The 25,162-nt window shown below is 46.0% G+C and overlaps 1 protein-coding gene across 2 annotated transcripts in view; it reads left to right on the top strand.

The window, feature by feature from the left end:
• The window catches only part of LOC140481117 (glycerophosphodiester phosphodiesterase domain-containing protein 5-like), a 217,230-nt gene that overhangs the window by 117,571 nt on the left and 74,497 nt on the right, over window positions 1–25,162 (top strand). For both annotated transcript variants that reach the window (XM_072576807.1, XM_072576808.1), the window contains exons 3-4: window positions 17,417–17,520; window positions 21,666–21,759. In XM_072576807.1, coding sequence (XP_072432908.1) covers window positions 17,417–17,520; window positions 21,666–21,759 — 198 coding nt within the window. The remainder of the gene's footprint in view (window positions 1–17,416; window positions 17,521–21,665; window positions 21,760–25,162) is intronic.

Here is a 25,162-nt window from a genome sequence, read left to right as displayed (position 1 = left end):
TGGAGAAGTCAATATTTTGGTCTGGTTCCAGCAGACTGGAATGTAATAAATTTAACCCTTTTCTGTTCAAGTTGGGAGAAGACAGAAAACAACCAGGATCATGGGGAAAGCGTTATAATCAATCATTGGAGAGATTATCGCTGCATACATGGAAAAATGCAATTCGCAAAGAGTCAGCATTGTTTAGTGGAAGGTAAATCCTAATTAACTCCAATAAATTGGTTAAACGAAGACGTAATGTGGTGTGGATGAAGGTGGAGTCTGTACACGTGCTGGACCTGGAATTCAGGAAGGTGTTAGACAAGGTGCCACATAAAAGGTTATTGTGGGAAGGAGAAGCAGATTGTGTTTGGCTCATTGGCCAGAGCATATGCCTAAATCTTAAACTGATTGTCTTTGTCTTTGGGACTCCTTATCGCAGGGAGCTGTGGGGACAGAGTCTTTGTGTATATTAAAGTCTGAGGGATCCTTGATCAGTTGCAGAATCAAAGGTTACAGAGAAAGGACAGGAAAATGGTTGTGAGGAGTGTCAACTCAGCTATAGGGAGAGGCTGAACAGGCTGGGGCTGTCTTCCCTGGAGTGTCGGAAGCTGAGGGGTGACCTTATAGAGGTTTACAAAATCATGAGGGGCATGGATAGGGTAAATAGACAGTCTTTTCCCTGGGGTGGGGGAGTCCAGAACTAGAGGGCATAGGTTTAGGGTGAGAGGGGAAAGATATAAAAGAGACCTAAGCGGCATCTTTTTCACGCAGAGGGTGGTATGTGTATGGAATGAGCTGCCAGAGGAAGTGGTGGAGGCTGGTACAATTGCAACATTGAAGATGCATTTGGATGGGTATATGAATAGGAAGAGTTTGGAGGGATATGGGCCAAGTGCTGGCAGGTGGGACTAGATTGGGTTGGGATATCTGGTCAGCATGGGCGGGTTGGACCGAAGGGTCTGTTTCCGTAATGTACATCTCTATGACGATGACTATAAATCAACTTGAATGGTGGAATAGGCTCGAGGCGGGGGTTGGGGTCATATCAATGAATTAGAAAATAGGATCAAGGGCACAGAGACAAGAAAAGGAGGAACTGTCATGAAGAGTACTCCAGTTACAGACCAAGAAAGAGAGGTGCAGTGAGTGGGTAAAAATCTGCCAATTTGATTATAATGTTGGACAATGTTAAATTGTTCACTTTGGTAGGAGCGATAAAGCTGCAGTTTTAGATGCCCCGCCATTGGGGGATGTCTCATCTGATCGTATGGACCTAATTTGAGAATTCTTCACTAAAGCATTCTACCGCTCTGTCTCTGTGTCTTTCTCTCCCTCTCCCCCTTCCTTTAAGACATTCCTTACAAACCAGCTTTTGATTACCTGTCCTAATTTCTCCTTTCACGATTTAATATCGGATCTTTTCTTAATATTCCGGTATTCTGGGAGAGGGGAAGCTGCAAGGGAGCACTGCATGGGATTTGCAGTGTTTCCATATTCCCAAGGTGAGGGGTGTGGAATGTACAATATTCCAAAATCATGGAGACGTAAAAAGTCATAGAGGCCCTTTGGCCTGTTGAGTCTGTATGAAAACTGTCGACACTTTCCAGCACTTGGCCCATAGCCTTGAATGTTATGATATTCCAAGTGATCATTCCAAGTACTTATTAAAGGTTGTGAGGTTTCCCCTCTCAGGCAGTGCGTTCCAGATCCCCACTATCCTCCTGGGTGAAAGATATTTGCCTCAAATTCCCTCTAAGTATTCTGCCTTTCACCTTTTTAAAATGATGCTCCTGTGTTATTGACCCTTCAACTAATGAGAACAGTTGCTTTCTGTCCACCCTATCAATGCTCCTCATCATCTTATACCCTTCTATCAGGTTCCCCTCCCCCCCCCCCCCCCCCCCCACCGTCAGCCTTCTCTGCTTTGGAGTGTAGTGAAGATTCCAGAGATGGTGGGGGGTGTGGGGGGTTGGCAGGGTGGAGGAGGTCTCATGAAGACTTATGAAATTCTAACAGGGTAGATGCAGGGAGGATGTTCCCCATGGTGGGTGCATCTAGAACCAGGAGTCACAGTCTGAGGATTCGGGGTGGACCTTTTTAGGATGGAGTTAAGGAGGCATTTCTTCATCCGAAGAGTAGTGGTCCTGTGGAATTCATTACCACAGGAATTAGTTGATGCCAAAACATTGAATGTATTCAAGGGGCAGCTAGATATAGCCATTGGGGCGAATGGGATCAAAGGTTATGGGAGAAAGCAGGGTTAGGCTATTGAGTTGGACAATCAACCATGATTGTGATGAATGGCAGAGCAGGCTTGAAGGGCCAAGTAGCCTCCTCCTGTTCCTATCTTCTATATTTTTATATACACAAACAATCCGAGCTTATCTATCCTCTCTTCGTCACTAAACTGCCCCATCCCAGGCAGCTTCCTGGTGAATCTCCTCTGCACCCCCTCCCAGTGCAATTACATTGCTCTATCTTGAGGGAAGATCGCGACAATGTATTGTGCCATGTCCATAATTGACACCACTGAGGAGAAGAGAAATTGAATTCTGCGGAGAAACGAGAGTGAAACATAGCCTTCAGGGGACATGTGGATAATGTGCTGTGTCGTGTTCATTTACTGTTCCCATTTTAGTTCAGGCTGTCGGACATTTCTTGTGAATCCTTCAGTCAATAAAGGTATTAGGTGGCACATTATTAAGACACAGCCCTGCTGGCACCAATAATCTTCTAACTCTGCAGAAAGCTTTTGTGAATGGAATTCTTTCACTCAGCATCTGGTGACAGCAAAGCCACAACACAAGGACTGCGTCTGAAACTGAAAGCTTACAGCCTTTGTTAACAAGATTGCACAGACAGACTTCTGGCGGCAATTTAATAGTTCAGAGCTTGTTTTATTTCCTGTCTTTGTGGGGGTTGAGAAGGAGAAGGAGTTGACAGAGGGGTTTCATCCAGAAGGGCGCCCTTCAATGCAGCTGGTGTGGAGATGTTTGGGGGGAGGGGGTTTTTGACCTGGAGTAAATTACAAACATTTCAGAGATTTTTTTCAAAAAAATGCTCCTGTAATATGGGCATTGCTGGCTAGGCAAGCAATCCCCAGACTACTCTTTCCGCCCCCCCCCCCCCCCCCCCCCCCCCCCCCCCCAGTGGGCAGTGAAATGTCAACCACATCTGGAGTCACATGTAGTAAGGATGGCAAATCCTTCCCAGAGGGCATTGGTGAACCAGATGGGTTCCTACTGCAATTTTAGGGTCATAGTTGTGCAGCACAGAAAAAGACCCATAGGACCAACATTCTCATCCTATTTGTCAGCACTTGGCCCATATCCCTGTAAACCCTTCCTATTCATATACCCATCCAGATGCCTTTTGAATATTTTAATTGTACTAGCCTCCTCCACTTTCTCTGGCAGCTCATTCCATGCACACACGACCCTTTGTGCGAAAACACTGCCCCTCAGGTCCTTTTTAAATCTTCCCCACTCACCTTAAACCTGTGACCTTTTTGTTTTGACAGTGGTCACATAGTCTCCATTAGCTAGCTTCTGGATTTTAAAAAATTGAATTGAAATTTTTAACCATCTGTGGTGGTGGGATTGGAACCCAGTGCCTCCTCCTTGCTCTTGTACTCCATGCCCCTATTAATAAAAGTGAGAATGTTTGTTTTGCTTTTTTAGCTGCTCTCTCCTCTGGCCCTGCTACCTTCAATGATTGGTGCACATAATCACTCAGCTCCTTCTGCTCCTGGACCCCACTTTGGAATTGTCCCCCCTGTTTTGTATTGTCTTTTCAGTGGTCTCCTGTCCAAAAACGTATCATTTTGTGCTTCTTAGCGGACACTTAGACCAGAGCACTGGAAAGGTAGTACTGTCTCTTTGATGAGAATCCATCTTCCCCCTCAATTGGATATTGGATGTACTTTGGAAGAAAAGAGGACCCTTTTCCCCAGTGTCCTACACCCAATATTTATCGTTTACCTGATGACTCAATGTCCCTGCCACTGCTTTTCCTGGGTCACAGAAGTGGCTACATTTCAAAACAAATACATTTCCTTCCCTAAAGAACAAGTGATTAAGATGAGTTTTAACAATTGATGGTTGTGTAAGGGCCAATATTCAATAACTATGATGAGATAAGATAGGGTGATAGCAGAGCTGCCTTCCAAGTAGTGGACCTGGGTTCAATTCCCAGCCATCATGGTGTTGTGGTTTCGAAACTGACATTTAGGGGCAGCACGATGGTTCATTAGCACTACTGCCTCACAGCGCCTGGGGCCCAGGTTCGATTCCAATCCCAGGCCACTGTGCAAATTCCACACAGATATTCTCCCCATGTCTGCCTGGATTTCTTCCAGGTGCTCCAGTTCCTCCCACAATCTGAAGATATACAGGTTAGGTGAATTGGCCATGCTAAATTGCCCATACTATTGACAGATGTGTAGGTTAGATGCATTAATCAGGGGTAAATATAAGGTAGGGTAATGGGTCTGGGTGGGTTACTCTTCGGAGGGTAGGTGTGGACTTGTTGGGCTGAAGGGCCTGTTTCCACACTGGGGATTCTAATTCTATAAAGCATACATCTCTGGTTAAAAGGAGCTTTGGGTTGTTCTGAGGTTACTATAGAATTGGAAGTTTTATTTTTGTTTGTGTCATATTGGGTGATATTGTCACATGGAGAAACCACAGAAGGATCAGTGTGAGAAGTGGAAAGGCTGCCAAACACCACGCTCTGGAATATTATTCTGACATTGGTGTGGAGTTTTGTCACAGGGCAGAACAAGAGTTAACATGGTGCCTGGCTGTGTTTTACCTTGACACTGCCTTAAATGACATGAGATTCCATTTTTACTGTCAACTTCCCTCTGTAAGGCAGAGGAGCAGAAATGGTTACAGAAATGGTAACTAATAATTCCTCCTGAGAGACCGTTCGCGACATTACAGGGTGCTACTTAAATGATGTGTTGTTGACATGGGATTCCCTCACTAAATTGCTTTTGCTTGTCTACTTTTGAGGCACTTTGTAAACCTTACTCTTTGAACAAGCTTTCGGGTAATCTTGGAGAATCATCTTTTCAGATGAACTTCGTAATCTTTCCCAATGTGGCTCAGTACCACGTTATATTTAATGGGCTGATATTCCTGACTATTTCTGTGCCCCCTGGGCACTGTCTGTACATGAGCTCATCTAATACCTGGCTGACATTGTATACAATTGCCCAATTCCAATTGACCCATGACTTCCTGTGTTCGCTCATGGACTGGCATAGAACAATACTTTGCCTTTTCAACCTGTATCTTTCTGTGCAGTTCCCTTCCCCACCTCAATCTCTGTCACCTTCTCCAGCTGCTTAGCCCTCCCATGGATTCATGTTCTTCCAGCGTTGCGTGTCCCTAATTTTTGTCCTGCCTTTCTCTGTCAGAAATCTCTTGGTTTCTCCTTCCGGCTTTCAGTCGCTCCTTAAAACCTGCCTCCTTGACCCAACATTTTGGCCACCTGCCCTTTGACCCTGGGTCACTTCTGGAGCCTGCTAATGCACCTCTGAAATGCCTTGGGAGGGGTGGGGAGTGATTGGTCACAAGAAGGGTATTCTTGATAACGGGGGTGTTCAGAACCAGTGGCTGTAGTTTAAGGATCGCGGATAAACCTTTCTGGACTGAGATGAGAGGAAATTTCTTCACCCAGAGAGTGCTGAGCCTGTGGAGTTCACTACCACAGAAAGCAGTTAAGGTCCAATCATTGTGTTTTCGAGGAAGGGGTAAATTACAGCTCTTGTGGCTAAAGGGATCAAAGGATATGATGGGGAAGGTGGGATTAGGATGTTGACTTTGCTCAGCCATGATCGTACTGAATGGTGGAGCAGTCTCAAGGGATTGAACGGCCTACACCAGCTCCTAACTTATATATTTCTATGTTTAAAAGGGCTACGTGAATATGACTTCTGTTTGTTGCTTTAGAGAAGCTGCGATGCATGAGGCAGAGTGAAACTTTGCAAACAGTGAGCCTCCAGGTGAGGACCCTGGTGCGATGGTGGGAGCTCACGGATTGATAAAGCACATTATCCCAACACCAGTTCCCAGACCCAGCTCTAGGTGGTACTCGCACACGCTCACTGTTAGACGAAAAGCAGATGGAATTTGGAGAGGAGGCTGATTGGTCGCTGAGTGTTACCAACAAGCGTGCCAATGCTTTTTTTTAATCACACATGCCTATTGTCAATTTCCAGTACCTCTGGTTAGCTCCTTTTCTTAAACTCCTCTTTGAGATCACATATGAAGGTGGAATGGGCTCCAATTCAATCTCTGGGAGAGTGAGTGAACTGATGATGGCCCAGTGGTACAGGGAAGTGCTGGGAGGAAATAAAACTATACTAATGGTAATGGACAGTATATTGAGGGAGCTAGATATTGTTCTGTACTGCAGTCGGTGAGGGTCCCAGCAGCTATGTTGGCTGCCCAGTGCCAAGGCTGAGGACATCTTTTTGGGGTTGGAGAGGGACTTGGAGTGGGAGCTGTTAGATCCACTTTTCAATATCTCCCTCCCCACCCCTTTCCTCATAGTCCACATTGGTACCAGTAAAGTTGGTAAGGTGGGAAACGGGGTTTCGCTGAAAGATTTTTGGACTGGAAACTGAGTTTAACGCAAACCACTGTTGCTGCACAAAGGCAGATAGTTCACAACCCACAGCAAAGACCATATCCTGCCCAGGAAGGGAATGAAGAATAGATAAAGGGGTGGGGGCTCAGTAGATGTAATATATTTGGGTTTCCAGAAGGTACTTGACAAAGGGGTCTTAAAAATGTGTTGCTGGAAAAGCACAGCAGGTCAGGCAGCATCAAAGGAAACGTCGATTCTCCTGTTGCAAAGGAACAGGAGAATCGACATTTCCTTTGATGCTGCCTGACCTGCTGCGCTTTTCCAGCAACACATTTTCAGCTCTGATCTCCAGCATCTGCAGTCCTCACTTTCTCCTAGTTGACAAAGGGAGCACATGAAGGGCTATTTAATAAAAGAACCCAGGGTGATGGTGATATTCAGATAGAAGATTGACTAACTATTAGAAGCCAGAGAATTGGGATTGAGGGATCTTTTCAGAGTGGTAACCTGTAACTAGTGGAGTGCTGCAGGGATCAGTACTGGGACCCCATTATACCCAATACATAGTAATGACTTGGAGGGAAGTGAATGTAATTTAGCCAAGTTTGTAGATGACCTACAAATAGTTGGGAGGCTAAGTTATGAGGAAGACAGAGTCTAAGGGCAGCATCTTGGCCGATGCAATTTAATTTGACATGTGTGAGATTGCGCCCTGTGTCAAAGAATGGAGGATCTGGATATTTCTTCAATGGAGAAAGCCTGTGAAAAGATGCATTGCAGAGGGATCTGGGTGTCCTCTAGTTCAACAGGTATACAATAAGGTAAGCAAGATTGATAAAATGTGGAGCTGGAAAAGCCCAACAGGTCAGACAACATCGGAGGAGCAGGGGAGTTGACATTTCAGGTTAGGACCTTTTCAGGACTCGTTGGGGGGTGGGGAAAGGAAGCTTAGAAATAAATAGAGGGAGGGGAGGTGGGGCTGGGGTGTGGGGAGGTAAGTAGTGCTGGGTGGATGTAGGTTGGGGTTTTTTGTGATTGGTCCGTGGAAAGGGTCAAGCAGATAGGTGAGAGGGAAGATGGACAAGATTGGTCAGGTCAAAGGGATGGGTGGAGAAGGAGGGCTGAGCCTGGGATGAAATTTGAGATGGGGAGGTTTTGAAGTTGGTGGACTCAATGTTGAGGCCATTGGGCTGTCAGGTTCTGAGGTGGAATATGAGGTGGTGTTCCTCCAGTTTGTGTGTGGTCTCATTTTGACGGTGGAGGGGGCACAGGATGGACATGTTGCCAAGGACGTTGGAACGGGAATTGGAAAAAGCTAGCAACTGGAAGGTGGGGTTGTTTGGAGCAGAATGTTGGTCTTTATTTCAAAGGGAATGGCATTTCAAAACAGGGAGGTTTTACTAAAACTATACCAGGCTTTAGTCTGACCACAGCTGGAATACTGTGAAGAGTTTTGGACCCCTATCTAAGGAAAGATAGACTGACATTAGAGGCGGTCCAGAGAAGGTTCACTTGGCTGATACTGAGTATAAATGGATTGCCTTATGAGGAGAGATTGAGTAGAGGGATGGTACTCACTTGAGTTCAGACAAATGTGGGAGATGACCATTTTGAACCATGCAGGATTCTCAGGTGATTTGACAGAGTAGATGTGGAAAGGGTGTTTCCCCTTATCGGAGAGTCTAAGACCAGGGGGCATCAACTTGCAATAAGGGGTTGCACATTTAAAGACAGATGAGGAGGAATTTCTTCTCACCTGAGGGGAGTGAATCTGTGGAATTCTCTATCACAGACTGCTATTGAGGCTGGGTCATTCAGTATATTCAAGGCTGAGATGGGTTTTTAATCACTGAAGGAACTGAAAGTTATGAGAAAGTGGAGTTGAGGGTTATTAGAAATGGTATCATATACTCGATGGGCCGAATGGCCTACTTCTGCTTCTATGTCCTGTGGTACCTCAAAGTGCAGTGGTGTACTGCGGTGTGAGCGTAAGACAAAGATGTGTGCTCAAACCTCTGGATGGGATTTGAACCCACAACCTTCTGCTTTGAAGAGATCGGAGAAGTGCCCCCGAACCATGTCTGAGCTTGCTGTTGGAGAGTGGGAACATGGACTCTCCATGCTCTCTGGACCGAGAAGTTGATGTGCACCGAGGCATCGGAATGGTGCATGTTATTCGAGAGGAGCTGTCGTGTGGAGGTGGGGAATGACAGCTTTGTATGCGGCATTCTCTCATTTCTCTTGGCTCTCACCCTCATTCGCCATCTTTTGTTGATGAGCTGTGTCACTGTAACCAGTGTTTGTGAGCATGGTCAACACAGACCTGCAATTAGAACGTCTCACCCCATCTGTTGAGGGATGCTATTTTCTCTCCTACTGAAACAGTTCCAGCCCCAGACGAGAGGAGTTTCAGTTTCAGACATCCTGTTGTTGGTTTCTGCAGACATGCTGATTGCTGTAATTAACTCCTGGTGGCAATGAAGGGGGAACGTAACCTTTTTAAGGACTGAGGTGCTTTCTGCACCTCTGTAACTTTGCGGCAGGAGTTGACCACAAGCAGTTTGCCTTTAACCCCTTGCTCTCCCCATTGTCAAGTGGCTTGTTCGAATTCATTTAACCTGTTTTCAGGATTCACTGGGTAGATAGACGGTTAGCACGCATGCCTTAATTGATCAGACCTTTTGAATATAGGAGTTAGCACATCAAGTTAAGGTTATGCAGGACATTGGTGAGGCCTCTTTTGGAGTACTGTGTGTACTGCTGTTCATCCTGTTATAAAAAGGATGTTATTAAGCTGGAGAGGGTTCAGAAAAAATTTACCAGGATGCTGGGGTTGGACGGTCCGAGTTATAAAAATAGGCTCGGACTTTTTTCTTCCACTGAAGCAGAGATTGAGGATTGACCATATAGTGGCTTATAAAATCTTGAGGGGCATGGATAAGGTGAATAAGGGGGCGGGGAGGGCAAAACTAGGGGGCGTACTTTTAAGGTGAGAGGAGAAAGATTTTAAAAAAGTCATGGGGGGGCAACTTTTTGACCGTGATTTGTGTGTGGAAAGAACTGGCAGAGGAATTGGTGGATCCCGCTACACTGACAACATTTAAAAGACATTTTGGAAAAGTATATAAATGGAAAACGTTTGGAGGAATATGGGCTAAACGAAGGCAAGTGGATCTAGTTTAGTTTGGGAACATGGTCAGCGTGGACTGATTGGACCGAAGTGGAGAGTGCTGCATGACTCTGTATGAGAAGGAGAATCGCTCATGGTAAATTCAGTCGATGTGGAAATTGAATCCATGCCATTGGCAACACTATGCATCACGAACCAGTCTTCAAGCCAACTGAGCTAACTGTTGTAAAGTACTTCTCCACTCAAATTGCAGGAGCTAATGCTTGTTGCATCATTGCCAAAGGAGCTGAAAGCTTGCTGTGTAGCTGCCTAGCCTCTTCCCATTGTCTTCGCACACCCTGCCTTGGACGAGCGAGCGAGCAAGCTAGCTTCCACCTTCAGTGTTTTGACACCAGTGCAGACTTCCCAAAGATTGTCCTCAATCAGCTGTTGTGTAGGAGGCTGAAGTCATCATCTGGCAGTGTTGACGAGGAATACATTAGCACTTCCCCAGCAGTGAAGCATCTTTCAGCTGCTGACATTTACATGCGAGCTCTTCCAGCCTGCTCATGCCAACTGTTAGGCTCAAGGGCGATGCAAAGCCAATGGAACACTGTTGCTAAGGGTTACCAGTGCATCCCCCTCCCCCACTTTCCTTTGATTTGCAACCCCACCACCCAACATTACCACTGAGCTTTATTTTTTGTTTAACTGCTTTGCTTAGAGATGATATGGAGGTATCGGCATTGGACTGGGGTGTAACCAAGTTAAAAATCACACGACACCAGGTTATTGTCCCACAGGTTTACTTGGAAGCATGAGCTTTCCGAGCACTGCTCCTTCATCTGTTGGACTATAACCTAGAGTTGTTGTTTTTAACAATGCTTGGAGATGGCATGGAAGAATTCAGTGTTTGATTAGATGAGAGGTCACGTAAAGCTAAGGCTTACAATGGTAGGGGACCTCAGACCTGTGGCATGTGCCTGTTGCTTGATGTGGGACCTCAGGAACGTGGCTGACATTCCGGACTCTTACACTTGCAAGAAGTGTGTCCAGTTGCGGCTCTTGTTTGACTGCGTGACGGCTCTGGAGCTACAGATGGACTCGCTGTGGAGCACCCACGATGCTGAGGAGATCGTGCACAGTATGTTTAGTGAACTGGTCACACCGCAGGTTAGGGTTGCTGAGGGAGGGAGACGGTGAATGGTTGACAAAAACGCAGAAAGAGTGTAGGAAGGAAGTGCAGGTGTCCCCTGCGGTCATCTCCCTCCAAAACAGGTATACTGTTTTGGATACTGTTGGGGGAAGATGGCTCACCATGGGAGGGCAGCAGTTGCCAGGATCATGGCACTGTGGCGGGCACTGCTGTTCAGGGTGGGAAAAAGACTCTTGGGATCATAGAATCCCCTATGACTATCGTGAGGGGAGTAGATATGCGGTTCTGTGGCCGAAAATGGGACTCCCTGATGGTATGTTGCCTCCCAGGTGCTCGGGCCCGGGATGTCACCGATCGGCTGCAGAGCATTCTAAAAGGGGAGGGTGAACAGCAAGTTGTCTTGGTGCATATAGGCACCAACGATAGAAGTAGAAAGCGAGATGATGAGGTCCTGAGAGAAGAATTCAGGGAGTTAGGAGAGACGTTAAAGGGGAGGACCTCAAAGGGATTACTACAGTGCCACGTGCTAGCCAGCGTAGAAATGAAAAACTAGGCAGGATGAACACGTGGCTTGAGAGATGGTCTAGAAGGGAGGGGTTCAGAATTGTTGGTCATTGGGACGGGTTCTGGGGAAGGTGGAACTATTACAAAAGGGACGGTCTACATCGGAACCAGACCGGAACCAATGTCCTTGGGGCAGTTTTTGCTACTGCTGTTGGGGAGGTTTTAAACTAATGTGGCAGGGGGCTGGGAACCAGAAGAGAAAACAAGTAGGCAGTGAGGTGGAGACTATAATAAGAATTATGAAGTTTTCATTAGTAAGGGGAAGAGTAGGCAGAGAGCAGAAGAACACTAAAGAAATGGTGGCCTGAAGTGCATCTACTTTAGTGCAAGGAATATAGTGGGTAAGGCAGATGAACTTAGGGCTTGGATTGGTGCCTGGGAGTATGATGTCATTGCAATCACAGAGACTTGGTTGAACGAAGGTCATGATGATTGGGAACTAAATGTTCCAGGATATAGATGCTTCAGACCGGACAGGGAGGGAGTGAGGTTAAAGGGGGTGGGGGGGAAGTTGCATTGCTGGTCAGGGATAATATCATGGCTGTGCTAAAGGAGGACACTATGGAGGGCTTGAGTAGTGAGGCATTATGGGTGGAGCTGAGAAATAAGGGTGCAGTTACATTGTTGGGCTGTATTACAGACCTCCTAACAGTGAGAGTGAGGTAGAAGAACAAATAGGGAAACAGATTATGGAAAAATGTAGAGGCAACCAGGTAGTGGTGATGGGGGATTTTAATTTTCCCAACATTGATTGGGATACACTTAGTGTCAGAGGTCTGGATGGGGTAGAATTTGTAAGGAGTGTCCAGGAGAGTTTTCTAGAGCAGTATGTCAATAGTCCGACGAGGGAAGGGGCCACGTTGGACCTGGTGTTGGAGAACGAGCCAGGACAGCTGGTAGAAGTTGTAGTGGGGGATTTCTTTGGGAACAGTGAACACAATTCTGTAAGTTTTAGAATACTTGCAGACGTGGTAAAGTCTCCAGGACCGTGTTCCACCATAGTCAGCAACTTCACCAGTGACAGGAGAGAGGTTAATCCAGGTTGGTCTTCAGATTCTTAAACTAGTGAATAATACGAGCTGTTGTGCAATGGTACTGATTTGCTTGATATATAATTCAGTCCAAATGAATATTCTGCTTGTACTGTATCCTTCTGCGGTGCATGGAAAGAGGCCATTCAGCCAATCACACCTGTGTGGTCCCTTTGTACAAACTGATCAATTGTTTCCATTATGTGTGTAAGTCGTGTCCTGACTTGCCTGACCAAAATGCAGCATTCCTTGTCCCAGGTGCCTGTGACCAGCAGTGTGCAGCAGGATCAGTGCTGGATCCACTGCTTTTTGTCATTTAATATAAATAGTTTAGATGTGAATACTGTGTTCAATTCTGGGCTCCCTGCAATAGGAAAGGTGTGGTTAAACTTGAAAGGGTGAAGAAAGGATTTATTAGGATGTTGCTGGGGTTGGAGGGCTTGAGTTATAGGGGAGGCTGAATAGGCTGGGGCTGTTTGCCTGGAGTGTAGGAGGCTGAGGGGTGACCTTTTAGTGGTTTATAAGATCATGAGGGGCATGGAAAGGGTGAATAGCCAAAGTCCTTTCCCCAATGTAGGGGAGTCCAAAACTAGGGGGCATAGGTTAGGATGAGGGGGGATTTTGAAAGGATTCATGGGGTAGGTTTTCATACAAATGGTGATGTCTATGGAATGAGCTGCCAGGGGAAATGGTGGAGGCTGGTACAGTTACAGCATTTAAAAGGCATCTGGATGTGTACATTAATATGGAGGGTTTAGAGGGATATGGGCTAAATGCTGGCAAATTGAACCTAGATAAATTTAGGATATCTGGTCAGCATGGATGAGTTGGACCAAAGGGTCTCTTTTCGTGCTGTACATCTGAGTTTGACTCTTTCTTGCATAGCCACACATTATCTCTCTTGTTTCAATATTCGTTGGCCATGCAATAGAATATGGGCCCCTCTCCCAGCATCATGTGATCAGTTACTTGGTCAGCACAGGCCAATTGGACTCCAAAGCGAAGAACAGAAACTAATCAAGTTTCTGTATTTAACAAGGTCTACTGTTTATTATGAAGAAGTCAATTCTAACCACCGGTCAATAACTATGAACAGTCAACATACAGTTCTCCCAGCTGAAACTCTAACCTCTTTCTTAAATCACTGTACACGTCTGCAGACAGACATAGACAAACATGAGTGTTATGGGTATTGGAACAATACTGGAGAAACACAGTTCACTAGCACCAATCACAATGAGCTTTCCTCTTTGCTTCCCCAGACCTTCTGATCTTTGATCTTCATGTTTAGGTTATAAAGTCTTGAGATCCTCCATCACAGAGTTATAGAGGATCAGTTTTTGAGTGCGTTTGAGGTAAAGATTAATAGATTTCTGATTACCGTGGGTTACCAGGAATGGATGGGTAAAAGGCATTAACTGTCCAACCAGTCAAGATTGTATTGAAGGGTGAGGCAGGCTCTTTTGAGACAGGCATCAAACTTGGAGTTGTTGCAGATTGTAGATAAACTAGTGATTCCTCCTAATTCTCGGATTATATTTATCCCCTAAGCTACATCACTTATGATTATCATTTTGCTGTTTGTAGGAGTGGTGTGATGGATGCTCCCCACTTGTTTGGATGGGTGCAGCTTCAATAACCTTCAAACTCAGCACCATCCAGGCCAAAGCAGCCCGCTTGATTGGCACCACATCCACAAACACCCACTCCCTCCACCACTGACACTCAGTAGCAGCAGTATGGACTATCCACAAGATACACTGCAGAAACTCATCAAAGATCTTCAGAGAGCACCTTCCAAACTCAAGACCACTTCCACCTTGAAGGACGTGATACATAGGGACACCATCACCTGGAAGTTCCCCTCCATGCCACTTCCCATCCTGATTTGGAAATCTACCATGGTTCCTTCAGTGTCACTGGGTAAAAATCTCCTTTTCTAAGGGCATTGTGGGCTCATATACAGCACATGGACTGCAGTGGTTCAAGAAGGCAGCTCACCCCACCTCAAGGGAAACTAGGGGCGGGTAATAAATGTTGGCCCAGCCAGTAATACCCATGTCCAGTGTAGTTCTTTGTAACAAGCACTGTGCAGACATTAGCTGTTGTGTTTCCTTCACCAAAATGATGATTATCTCAAAATGCCATCATTTGTAAAGTGTTCGAGAGATCCTGAGGCTGTGAAGGGTATTAAGTTTGAGGAAGGTCACTCTCCATCTCTCCTCCCTCGTTTGCCCTTCCTCTGTCTCCCTTCACTCAATCTCATCGATTGTCTATTTTGGGTTGTGGCTGAGTAAGGAAATCTGGACTGAATTGATTCCATCATGAAGTAGACACTGGGCCCCCAGCACTGTGCTGATGCAATGGGATCTCTTTTTAGAATTAACTCTTAGAGTCGTACAGCACAGAAACAGACCCTTCGCTCTAACTCGTCCATGCCGACCAGATATCCTAAATAAATTGAGTGAGTCCCATTTGCCAGCATGTGACTCATATCCCTCTAAACCCTTTCTATTTATGTACCCATCCATTTAAGTGCTGTAATTGTACTATTCTCCACCACTTCCTCTAGCAGCTCATTCCAAACACACACCGCCCTCTGCGTGAAAAAGATGCCCTTTAGGTCCCTTTTAAACTTTTCCCCTCTCGCCCTAAACCTATGCCCACTGGTTCCCCCACCCTGGTGAAAGCTCCTTGTCTATTTCCCCTATCCATGCCCCTCGTGATTTTGTAGACCTGTATAAGGTCACCCCTCAGCCTCCAACACTCCAGGGAAAACAGCCCCAGCCTGTTCAGCCTCTCCCTTTAGCTCAAATCCTCCAACCCTGGCTGCATCCTTGTAAATCTTTTCTGAACCCTTTCAAGTTTCACAACATCTTTCTGATAGGAAGGAGACTAGAGTTGCGCACAATATTCCAAAAGTGGCCTAACCAATGTCTTGTAGACTCTTTTGTCTTGTGTTGTGAGACATAGTTCTCTCTTACACGGGGGCTGAGGTGAAGTTGGATTGAGGCAGTAAAGGGGGCTTTTCTCTCTTCCCATGGGGAATGTGTATCTCTGGCAAGGCCAGTATTTGTTTCCCATCCCTAATTACCCTTGAGTTGAGTGATGTGCTCAGCCATTTCAGAGTCACCCACATTTGCTGTGGGTGTGGGGTCATGTGTAGGCCAGACCAGGTAAGGAAGATAATATTACCTTCCCAATAGGATGTTCATGAACCAGATCAGTTGATTTTTTTTTTAATTAGCAACAGTTGTAATGGTCACCATCACTAAGGCTAACTTTAACTTTGTTTCCTTAATTTTAATCAACTGTGTTTAAAAGTCCTGCAACTGGGGTGTTGGGATTTGAACCCAGGTATTGTAAGCATTAGCCTGGACCGTTGGCTTGCCAGTCACCGCACTACACCACCATCTTACTCTAAGCTGAGCAAGTGTTTTTCTTTATTGACTTGTGTGATGTGGACTGGGGCAGCATTAATTGCCTGTCCCTATTTCTGCATCTTCCCCCATTTCCACCCCCCCCCCCCCCCCCACTAACCCGAGAAGGTGGGGGTGAGCTGTCTTCTCAAACTGCTGCACTCCATGCAGGAAGGAAAGGATGGATATGTTGGTTGGGTGAGATAAAGAAGGGTAGGAGATGGTTGTCAGAACACCAACAGAAATCCGTTATGTCTTGTATCCGTGTTGTAAAAAATGAAACCAGCATTCTGTGAGAAGTTCTAAAGAGTGTGATGTGCAATATCCCCCTCTAGAGCTATCATATTAGAATCCCTACAGTGTGGAAGCGAGCCATTCAGCCCATCAAGTCCACACTGACAGTCCAAGGAACACTCCACCCAGACCCACCCCCCCACCCCCCTACCCTACTCCTTTAACCCTGCATTCCCCATAGGTAATCCATCCAGCTTGCATATCCCTGAAAGCTATGGACAATTTAACATGGCCAATCCACCCTCACCCTGTACATGATTAGATTAGTTACAGTGTGGAAACAGGCCCTTCAGCCCAACAAGTCCACACCGACCCGTCGAAGCGCAACCCACCCAGACCCATTCCCCTATGTTTACCCCTTCACCTAACACTGGCAAGTTAGCATGGCCAATTCACCTGACCTGCACATTTTTTGAACTGTGGGAGGAAACCAGAGCACCCGGAGAAAACCCACACAGACACAGGGAGAATATGCAAACTCCATATGCAGTCGCCTGAGGTGGGAAATGAAGCTGAGTCTCTAGTGCTATGAGGCAGCAGTGCTAGCCACCGTGCCGCCCCACATCTTTGGACTGTGGGAGGGAACAGGACCACCCGGAGGAAACCCACCCAGACAGAGCAGGGATTTGAAAAGTCCACACACACAGTTGTCCAGGGAGTGGAATCGAACCTGGGTTCCTAATGCTGTGAGGCAGCAGTGCTAACCACTGAGCCGCCCATGTCGTCCATGTTGATCGATGGCTTCTGAGCAAAAAGACAAATCTGCATTGGTATAGCGCCTCCCACAACTACAGGGAACCACGCAGACACTGGGAGAACATGCAAGCTCCACACAGATAGTCACCCGAGGGTGGAATCAAACCCGGGTCCCTAGTCCTGTGAAGCAGTGATGCTAACCACTGAGCCACCGTGCCACCTATGATGATTACTTGTTAGAAAGTTAGGAGAAAGACCTATCAAACTCCTGTCTTGTTTTGTTCCAAACTTGTGTGAAATTTCCATCTTCCACAGGAAGCTGGGAGGTCGGTAGGGGGGGGGGGAAGAGCTGGAATGTGTCCATTGTTGTGAGGCACAGAGTTTGAACAGTCTGTGTCTCTTTCTGAACTGGCAAGAAAGCTCACTCTGGAGATGGCGACTTTATTAATCCTGTAGGTTTGGATTAGGGCCTTCCTGCTGGCAGGGCCGTGGGTTAACATATTAATTTGTTCTGTCATTCTCAGCGTACTGATTGTGTTCTTGTTTCTCTGTGTCTCTCCCTCTGCAGTGGGAGCGGTTATGGTTCCTTATCCTCTGCACTGGCTTCTTTATGACTCTGGTTTGGTTCTACTTCTGGTGGGAAGTACACAATGACTACAATGAGTTCAACTGGTAAGTGTAACGAGATTGTTTCATGGGATTTAACGTGGCTGACGTTAATAACACACTGAAAACTTTTCAATGTCCTGATCCAGGAGCTTTTGACTGAAAAGTGGTTAGTAATATTCATGCCACACAAATGCCAGGCAATGACCATCTCCAGAATCTAACCATCCCCCCCATTTGCATTTAATGGTGCTATCAACAACAAAACTTCACACTATCAACATTCAGGGGTTTACCATGAACCAGAAACTGAACTGGATCCACCACATCAGCACATTGACAACAAGAACAGGTCAGAGGCAAGTAACTCCCCTCCTGACTCCCCTAAGCCCGTCCACCATCTACAAGGCACAAGTCAGGATTGTGATGGAATACTCCCCTCTTACCTGGATGGGGGCAACCCCAACAACACCCAAAAAGCTTGACACCATCCAGGATTAAGCAGCGTGTATGATTGACAGCTAATCCACTCCCACCACCACCGACGCTCAGCAGCAGCTGTGTGTACCATCTACAAGGTGCACTGCAGAAATTCACCTTCCAAAGCCAACGCCAGTATTTGAATGGAGCCTGTATTAGTATTTGATCAAGTTCACCCCCAGGGTCTGAGGCAGTGTTAGTGAAGCCTTTCTGCGATAGGCCGAGGGTATGTCCGACGGGAGAGAGCCTCTTGTGTAAATGATGAGGAGACATGGTGCAATCCTGTGGGAGTGTACTCACCACTGTCTGCCTGATGGAGGTCTCGGTGTGGCTGCTTGATGGCCAGGTAGTCAGGTAGAAATATTGATGATAGGAGCAGGAGTAGGCCATTGAGTCCTTCTAACCTGCTCCACCATTCAATATGATCATGGCTGATTATCAAACTCAAATCCTCCTCCCTCTTCCCCCAACATATCCCTCAATCCCTTTGGCTCCATGAGCTATATCTTCCTCCTCCTTGAAAAACATAATGTTTTGGCCTCAGCTACTTTCTACGGCAGGGAATTGAACAGGCTCCCTGCTCTCCGGGTAAAGAGATTTCTCCTCATGTCAGCTTAAGGTGAAGAGATAAACCTTTTTGGACAATGACCCCTGGTTCTGGACTCCCACACCACTACCCCCAGAATCTTGGGAACATCCTTCCTGCATCTACCCTATGTGAATTTTATAGGTTTCCATGAGATTCTCCTTCTCTCTTCTACACTCCAGTGAATAGAATCCTGACCGAATCAATCTCTCTTCATACCTCAGTCCTATCATCCCAAGAATCCATTTGTACTTTTTATTGCACCCTTAATGCACGTCCTCCATAGCAAGAACATTCTTCCTCAGATAAGGAGAGCAAAACCCCACACTATACTCCAAATGTGGCCTCATCAATTGCCAGTTCCCTATCTACATCAATACTTTCGGCCATAAGACATAAGGGCAGAAATTAGGCCATTCAGCCCATTGTGCCTACTCCACCATTCAATCATGGCCGATAAGATTCTCAACCCCATTCTTCTGATCTCCTTTGCTGAATTTTAAGTGAAAGAGGTGATCAGATTACTTAGTGTGGAAACAGGCCCTTCGGCCCAACAAGTCCACACCGCCCCGATGAAGCGCAACCCACCCATACCCCTACATCTACCCCTTACCTAACACTACGGGCAATTTAGCATGGCCAATTCACCTGACCTGCACATCTTTGGACTGTGGGAGGAAACCGGAGCACCCGGAGGAAACCCACGCAGACACGGGGAGAATATGCAAACTCCACACAGTTGCCTGAGGCGGGAATTGAACCCAGGTCTCTGGCGCTGTGAGGCAGCAGTGCTAACCACTGTGCCACCATGCTGCCCGAAGGTGGTGGTGCCCTTCACAATGCCTCGCTGAAGGAGGTGGTGTCTTTACTAATGATGGGGTTTGCAATCAACCTGATGCTGCAATTATGTCTGTCCAACACTGCCAGAGGCAGACAGGGTCTGTAATTACACACAGACCATCCCACACACTCCCAATTGTTTCTCTATAAAGATTTTGTTTTTGTACACTGACATTCCACCAAAATGATGTACAGCCCCCTTCTCCCTTCGCTCCAAATCTGGAACAGAGAGAGTTTACACTTCTGTATCTCCTCAGGGTGAACTTTCAGCCATGGAGCTCGGGCAATTCTTTCAACAACATGGGAGCCAATGTTTTTCCTTGATCAGAAGTTAATAGTTGTGTTTATTAAGAAACTGTGTTAATAGAACTTGTGTTTAAATCCTGATATGGATTGGGTATTTAATTGGTCATCTCAGAAATTGAAAAAAGTATTTTAATTTTATATTGTAATCCGTGGCGAAGTGAAACTGGAGAGACAGTGTGCGCGACCAGCTTTGGTCATAAAAGTGCTTTTTGCTTTTAATGTAGATGATTTAGGTGTGAATATGGGAGGTAAGGTTAGTAGGTTTACAGATGAAATGGGGTTAGCATTGATGGACATTTTGGTCGACATGGACTAGTTTGGGCCAAAGGGCCTGTCTCCCTGCTGTAGGACTCTGACACCAAAATTGCTGGTGTTGTGGATAGCAAAGAAGGTTACCTCAGAGTACAATGGCACCTTGATCAGATGGGCAAAAGGAGTGGCAGATGGAATTTAATTTAGATAACTATGAGGTGCTGCATTTTGGAAAGGCAAATCGGTTCAGGACTTAGAATGGTAAGGTCTTGGGTAGTGTTGCCAAACAAAGAGACCTTGGAGTGCAAGCTTATAGTTCCTTGAAAGTGGAGTTGCAAGTAGACAGGATAGTGAAGAAGGTGTTTGCTATGTTTGCCTTTACTGGTCAGTGCATTGAGTGTAGGAGTTGGGAGGTTATGTTGCAGTTATGCAGGACATTGGTTAGGCCATTATGGGAATACTGCATTCAATTCTGGTCTCCCTATTATAGAAAGCATGTTGTGAAACTTGAAAGGGTTCAGAAAAGATTTACAAGAATGTTGCCAGGGTTGGAGGGTTTGAGCTACTGGGAGAGGCTGAACAGGCTGGGGCTGTTTTCCCTGGAGCGTCGGAGGCTGAGGGGTGACCTTATAGAGGTTTAAGAAATCATGAAGCTGGATAGCCAACGGTAGGGTAGGCGAGAACTATCGGGGATAGGTTTAGGGTGTGAGGGGAAAGATTCAAAAGGGACCTAAGGGGCAACTTTTTCACGCAGAGGGTAGTGCATGTATGGAATGGCCTTCCATAGGAAGTGGTAGAAGCTGGCACAATTAGAACATTTAAAAGGCATCTGGATGGGGCCATGAGTAGGAAGGCGTTAGAGGGATATGGGCCAAATGCTGGCAAATGGGACTAGATTAAGTTAGGCTATCTGGTTGGCATGAACCAGTTGGACCAAAGGCTCTGTTTCCATGCTGTACATCTCTATATTAAGCTCTGGAATTTTCTTGGTAAATCCCATGCCCCCCGCCCCCAGTTCCTTTAAGAACTGACTTAAACCTTGGTTGAATAGGTTGATTGTTTGATCCTGAGTTCTGACGCCCTGAAGCTCAGGGCAATGGTTCCAGAGTTTAGGAATGTTGGTTGTGCAGATGGACAGGAGGAGGTTGGGACGAGTGGAGATCTGATGGAGGCATTCGAAACCAAAACCTCGGGAGGGTTTGGTTGGAATCATAGGGGGATGTTGTTGCAGTTAATGGGAGGATCACAAACTCTAGGGCAGAGATCAGCAGGAGAAACAATGGAGACATGAGGGAGAAGCTTTTATTTCTGCAGTGATTGATTTGGATGAGGAACGCATAACATGAGAGTGCTCACTGGAGGCTGGTGCAATCGAGACTTTAAAGAGTGAGTTGGATTGTTTATGGCTCATAGCCCATTTTCCTTAAACCCGCCACTCCCCCAATAATTCCTTCCCTCTCTACACTCCTCTATCCCTACCACCTTCCTCTGATTCTTGGTGTGTTGCTCTTCCAAAGAGCTAGTACAAAGGTGACAGGCTGAAAGGCCACCTCCTGTGCTGGCACTGTTCTATAATCATGAGGCTCATTATTAAATTATTTTCTGGCAACTTCTTGTGAAGCTCCTTAGAAACATTTTAATGCATTGGAGACTCAATACAAATGTGCATAGTTGTTGTTGTTGTGTCAGTTTGGCGGTGGCTGGTCAGAAGTAACTGAAGTTGCCCTGTTGTTTGTTTTTTTTGCAGGTACATGTACAATAAGAAGGGTTACTGGAATGACTGGTCAGTCCCAGTACTAGTCCTAGCATCGACCGGATTCATATATGTCACGTTTTTATTGGTAAGTTTGGAAGGAGATCTCTGCATCTGATCTTCAAGGAATTTTGTTTTCAGGATGAGGAGGAAAATGTTTGGAGGAGATGTTCACTGTAATAGGATTTTTCAGTGTTGCTTTGATAATGGAGGGGGGGAAGGGAGTAACCTAGAGGAACAGAGAGGGAGAGAAATGTGCCACGAGAGGAGGATGCCTTGATTTCCTGCATTACATTGAAACATTTTGGATTCTTGAAGGGTTTGACAGGGTCAATGCTGAGAGGATGTTACCCCTCATGGCAGAGTCTAGGACCAGAGGGCACAGTCTCTGAATAAAGAGACACTAATTTAAGACTGGGATGAGAAGGAATTTTTTCTCAGAGTTGAGAGTCTTTGAACCAACTTGTCACAGAGAGCTGTGTGGGCAGTGTCCTTTTGTATATTTAAGGCTGAGATAGGTTGGATCTTGATCAGTCGGTGTCGGAGGAATTAGCCCAATAAAGCAGAGGCCACACAAACCAGATCGGGTGAAATTGACAAGCTGTTTATTACAAGTGATATCACTGGAAGAGAAATTGATTAGGCTGGCACAGAACTGACAGTCTGTCCAGGTAGATCAAGGGTTCTCTTCCTTGAGCAGAGGATGAAGCCAGGTTTTATAGGAATCTTGTACATGAAGGTTAATAAAAATGGGAAAAGATACAAAGTATTTGGAAATGGAGTAATCCAGTTACAATGGTGATAATTGAAAACCAGTTATTGGAAGAATGTCCTGATTCTTGATACAATGTACCATCCTGAGAGTATCAATGAGTTCTTGATGGGATCAGGAGATTCCAGTTCTTTTAAAATGTCTCTTTTAAAATAGTAAGGTGCTTTCATTGTTGGGGAATCAAGAGCTTTGGGAACGGGCAGGAAAGCGGATGTAAGGAATCAGTCAAGATCCCATTGAATGGCAGAACAAGCTCAAGGGGCCAAAAGGCTTACTCTTGTCCCTATTTTATCAAGATCGTGATCTTTTGATGGGTTGAAAGAGAGGATGGTGTGGTTACAGTAATGAGCTGACTAGGATGGGGATAGAATTCCGCAGTTTGCTTATTGCCCAGGCTACTTCCCTTGTGGTGCTGCCCTCATTCACACTGAATGTGAAGGCACCCTCCTTGGTGAGAGAGCGAGACTATTAAGTGCACTCTAATATTCAGCAGTTTAATTGCAAAGCAGAATTTGACACCAAAGAGAGAGCAGGAAATCCAAAGGCCTGTCACATGGCTAAAAACATTCATTTTTGACTGAACATTGGGTCCACTTGTCCCTGATGAACATTGGGTTCTGGGGCTGCCTGTACTGTTCTGATGTTCTGCCTCTCCCAGTGATAAATTCCCTCTTCACAGGATGCCTGGTTTCAGTCTTGTCTCCCTGCTCGCAGATTCCGATTGATGGTATCAGATTTATTTTTTGTCTTACTCTCTCATGGAATGGGGCATCACTAGCCCAGAAATTATGCCACTCCCATCCCTAATTGCCCTTAAAATGAGTGGCTTGCTTGAACTTTTCAGAGGGTGGTTAAGAATTGACTATGTTGTTGTGAGTTTGGAGTCTGCGATAGGACAACAGATTTCCTCCCAATAAGGACTGCACAGTGGCTCAGTGGTTAGCACTGCTGCCTCTCAGCACCAGAGACTCTGGTTCGATTCCACCATCGGGCGACAGTCTGTGAGGAGTTTGCTCCAGTTTCATCCCACAGTCCAATGACGTGCAGGTTAGATGTATTGGCCATGCTAAATTGCCAGTGGTGTCCGGCGATGGGCAAGCTGGGTGGATTAGCCATGAGAAATGCAGGGTTACAGGGATGGGGTAGGGGGATGGATCTGGGTAGGTTGCTCTTTGGAGGGACTCAGTGGGCCAAATGGCCTACTTCCACACCGTAGGGATACTATGATTCTTAAAGACACAGTGGAAGACACCAGCAGCAAACAGAAATTCGAGAGGTTGGGGACAGAAGTGAGTGTAGTGGCCATCACTAAGGGAAAGGTGCTGGGGAGCTGAAAGCACTGAAGGTGGATAAATCACGTGAACCAGATGGACTACACCCCCGGAGCTCTGAAGGAGATAGCTGAGGGGATTGTAGAGGGGATTGTTAAATAAGATAAGAGCCTGTGGTGTCAGGGGCAAGGTACTGGCATGGATAGAGAATTGGCTGACTGACGGAAGGTAGAGAGTGGGAATAAAGGGATCTTTTTCAGGATGACAGCCGGTGACTAATAAAGTTCTGCAAGGGTCAGTATTGGGAGCACAACTATTCACGATCTACATTAACAATCTGGATGAAAGAACTGACAGCTTTGTTGCTAAGTTTGCTGATGACACAAAGATAGGTGGAGGAACGGGTAATGTTGAGGAAGTGGGGATGCTGTAGAAGGACTTGGACAGACTGGGAGAGTGGGCAACGAAGTAGCAAATGGAATGCAATACGGAAAAGTGCGAGGTAATGCACTTTGGTAGGAAGAATACAGGTGGAGTTTTCTATTTGGGGACAGGCTTTGGAAATCTGAAGCACAAAGGAACTCGAGTACTAGTTCATGATTCTCTTCAGGTCAACATGCAGGTTCAAGTGGCAGTCAGGCAAGCAAATACAATGTTAGCATAAATTTCAACAGGGCTAGAATACAAGAGCAAAGACGTATTGCTGAGACTGTATAGGGCTCTGTTCAGATCACATTTGGAATAGTGAGAGCAGTTTTGGGTCTTGTATCTAAGGAAGGATGTGCTGACATTGGAGGGGGTCCAGAGGAGGCTTATAAGAATGATCCCAAGGATGAAGAGTTTGTCAAATGAGGAGCAGTTGAGGACTCTGGGTCAGTACTCGATGGAGTTTTAAAGGATGAGGAGAGGGATCTGATTGAAATTTACAAAATACTGAGAGGCCTGGACAGAGTGGAAATGGAGAAGATGTTTCCACCAGTAGGAGAAACTAGGACCTGAGGGCACAGCCTCAGAGTGAAGGGACCATCCTTTAGAACGGAGATGAGGAGGAATCTCTTCAGCTAGAGACTGGGGAATCTGTGGAACTCATTGCTACAGAGGGCTGTGGAGGCCAAGTCATGGGATATATTAAAGATGGAGATAGGTTATTGATTAGTCAGGGGATCAAGGGTTAGAGAGAGAAGGGAGAGGAATATGGTTGGGAAACTTATCAGATATGTTCAAATGGTGGAGCACACTTGATGGCTGAATGGCCTAAGTCTCCTTCTGTATCTTATCGCCTTATAGACAGTGGTGAGCCAAATGGGTTTATTTACGACAATTGATGAGAGTTGATGTTGTTACAATGAATGAGATTCCAGACTTATTGAGTGAATTTAATTCTACCAGCTGCCATGTTGGGATTTGAGCCCGCGTGCCCTGAGCATTGCTAGTCCAGGAACGTTACC

This window comes from Chiloscyllium punctatum, chromosome 9 (assembly GCF_047496795.1).
Source record: "Chiloscyllium punctatum isolate Juve2018m chromosome 9, sChiPun1.3, whole genome shotgun sequence".
NCBI classification, from domain to species: Eukaryota; Metazoa; Chordata; class Chondrichthyes; order Orectolobiformes; family Hemiscylliidae; genus Chiloscyllium; species Chiloscyllium punctatum.
Note: the sequence above shows the minus strand (reverse complement) of the source record. Positions and strands in the feature narration are given on the sequence as shown.